This window comes from Triturus cristatus, chromosome 1_1 (assembly GCF_964204655.1).
Source record: "Triturus cristatus chromosome 1_1, aTriCri1.1, whole genome shotgun sequence".
NCBI classification, from domain to species: domain Eukaryota; kingdom Metazoa; phylum Chordata; class Amphibia; order Caudata; family Salamandridae; genus Triturus; species Triturus cristatus.
Window position 1 is genome coordinate 1075069312 of NC_140579.1, and position 2975 is coordinate 1075072286.

At 47.2% G+C, this 2975-nt stretch overlaps 1 protein-coding gene across 1 annotated transcript; it reads right to left on the reverse strand.

Annotated features, from left to right (window-relative positions):
• Positions 1–312: 312 nt before the first annotated feature.
• Positions 313–1839, reverse strand: LOC146871569 (endogenous retrovirus group V member 1 Env polyprotein-like). The gene has a single exon (XM_085599760.1). The coding sequence runs from the start codon at positions 1831–1833 to the stop codon at positions 352–354; it is 1482 nt and encodes a 493-aa protein (XP_085455886.1). The 5' UTR covers positions 1834–1839; the 3' UTR covers positions 313–351.
• Between the last annotated feature and the right edge of the window lie 1136 nt (positions 1840–2975).

The window sequence follows — 2975 nt, forward strand, 5'->3', positions numbered from 1 at the left end:
GTTGGGGGTGGTCACAGGGCAGCTGGTGTGACAGGCTGAGTCACCAACAATGGACAGGATGTGGCTGAGTCTCTGGCACAACTGGGGGAAGGCACACAGGCAGGCTTCTTGGAATTGGCTCGACCACAAGGAGCAGGGGGTTGTGCAAGATTCAATGGGGATGTGAAGGACAGTTTTCAGACAAGTTGCTGAGAGCATGTCACACACAAAATGGGTGTTTGTCTGAGGCAAATGGCTACCAGGCAGAAACAGGGAAATGATGGGTCACACAAGTGTCAATTTTATTTCCACATTCCCTCCTTGCCACAGAGTGTACCTATATTATATCTCAATTTGCATGAGATCATCTATTCATTCTTGTAGCATAATTCTTTCCCTTTCTCTCTGCTGGACAAGTGGTTTAGGAATGCAGTTTGCAGCGCATAGACCGCACAGGGCAGGACCACATTGGATGCAAAGGCAGCATCCAGTTATTATCAGGAATATTATACCTGCTGCTGACAGCAGTTGCCATCCCCAGGACGATATTATCTTCCAGAACCAATCAGACCATGTCCAGGTGCCAGGTTCTTGATGTAAACTTACGGCTATCTTGTGTAATTTTGTTATGGCCGTGTATACAGATGGGGAATTATCAGGAATAAATATGCAGCAGCTAGAGCCTATAATTTTACAGGCTCCGCCTCTGTCAGCCAGGATGATGTCAAGGACAAGGCGATTTTGGAGAGTAACCAATCGTATGGCGGACTGCTCCTGGGTTAAGCTCCCCAGGGCAGACGCCGTCTGGTTTACAATAGCCTCTAAGGTCCTTGTAAACCTGCGTATAAGCTTGCTGTTCTGTACAGGGCCAACAAAGAAGAAGAACCCTTTGTTAAAATCTGTATACTGTTCCCATGAGGTTTCTGTTTGGTCAACCAAGGAGGTATCGATCGTTCTTTTATGTCTGACATGGGGCACTAGGAGGTCTTGGTGGTAAGTGGATGGGGCCACAAAGACAGGGGGTAACAGGAATGCTATATAACAAGTCCCCCCCCAGTTCAAGGGCAGCTGCACATAGGCCGTTTGGCCACAGACGAAATAAGTATGGCGAGATGCTTGAAATGAGGACTTTCCTCTGTCTTCAAAACTTATAGTGGTATGACAGTCACTGTGTCCTAATGGAACAGAGCCATTTTTCTGGATGCACAGGTGTCCTTTTACTGGTGAGACCGAGATGGAAGGGGGACCAGCATTCTTTTTAGGTTTGGTATTTAACATCTTGTAGGACATGGTCATGTTCCCTTGCTTGTATTCTTCACTTTCTAGGACTGTTCCTGTCGCCTGAGGACTTCCATCCTTATTTGGGTAACAGGCAGCATTAAGTACCTTGTTTAAGTTCCCCCAAGGCCACCCATTCTTGCATGAATTATTTCCGTCAGGGCAGGAGGTGGGGGTGGTATCGTCAGCTGTTATTAGGGCAAACCAGGCTTCACAAGTCCCATTATAGGAAAATGGAAAGGGGAAAAGAGGCATCCCTCCCTTTTTCTGATGAGGTGGGAGGCGGCCACATATCCAGCAATTTGTGCTATTGCTGGCCTGATGAGTGTAGTGTAACATCTGTATAAAGGTATTGTTTTGCAAGGCTAGTCTATGGGCTTGTTCATGAGGGGGTAGGTCATGATATGTGTGTTCCTGAGTGCTGTTGGGTGCATGAGAGGTGTGTGGTGTTGGAGGAAAAACAGTGTGGAGGATCCAACCAAGACACGTCATAATGGTTATGAAGAAAAACAATATCATTAAACATATGATAGAACCACTACGCAATTTCTTAAAGTTCTTGTTTCTGCGTTTCATTCTATCTTTTTCGCACATAATCAAGGTGTTTAAATCCATCCCCATGCTCCAACCGCTTCACCACTGGACCTGCGCCCAGTGGACTTAATTAGCCAGAGTCCGGATGGCAGACCTCAACTTTGATTTATATTCTTGTTGTGGGGTCAGTTCCAAAGGCACAAAAGATTGTTCTGTTACAATGTCACTAGGGTTGGCAGCGTCGCCGGCAACAGTGTCTCTTTGTCCAAAATATTTCCGGCAGTGGCTCGCGTGTAGCCAGCCCTTCCTGCCTTCGACCTTCACCGCCGTCCGCGTGGTTAGGAGCGCGAGCTTCGGAGTCTTCCACCTGGGCTGAAGAGGACTGGTCCTGTCGAAGTTTCTTATCATCACCCAGTCGCCGGGTCGGATGGTGTGTTCTCCAGGGGCGGTTTTGTCAGGGAAGGCTGCAGCGACCTGTGAACGACAAGATTGGAGTGCAGACATCAAGGAAGCCAGGTAATCAGTCAATATTCTGCTGTCTACATCAGTAATTCTTTCAGGCATTGGCGTACCCCACATATTTGGTGGTCTGCCAAAGACCACCTCATACGGAGATAGACCAGTTCTGGAATGTGCTACCATATGCATGTAGAAGAGGGCAAACGGTAAGGCTACCATCCAGTCCACGCCTTTGTCTGTACATATCTTGGCCAATTTTGTCTTCAAAGTATGGTTGTGTCTCTCTACTAGACCTGCTGCTTGAGGATGTCTTACGCAGTGAAATTTCCAAGTGTACCCTAACAGAAGAGACACTTGCTTCATGAGTTCAGAGGAGAAGGGCTGGCCGTTGTCTGAGTAGATGACGCGGGGCAACCCATATCTCGGGAAATATTCTCTTACTAGTTGCTTAGCAGTTGTCGTTGCAGTGTAATCTGGGACGGGATAGGCTTCTGTCCATCTGGTCAGAGCACATACTACAACTAGCACATACTTGTGATCTCTACATCTCTCCATCTGGATATAGTCCATTTGGAGAACTTCAAATGGATGGTCAGGGGGTTGGAATCCACCCTGCTCCACCTTTGTGCCTTTACCTGGGTTGAACTGATTACAAATCATGCACGTTTTAACTTTTTGTTTGGCTGCAGCTCTCAAATGTTTGTTGTGCCATATGTTATGTATGC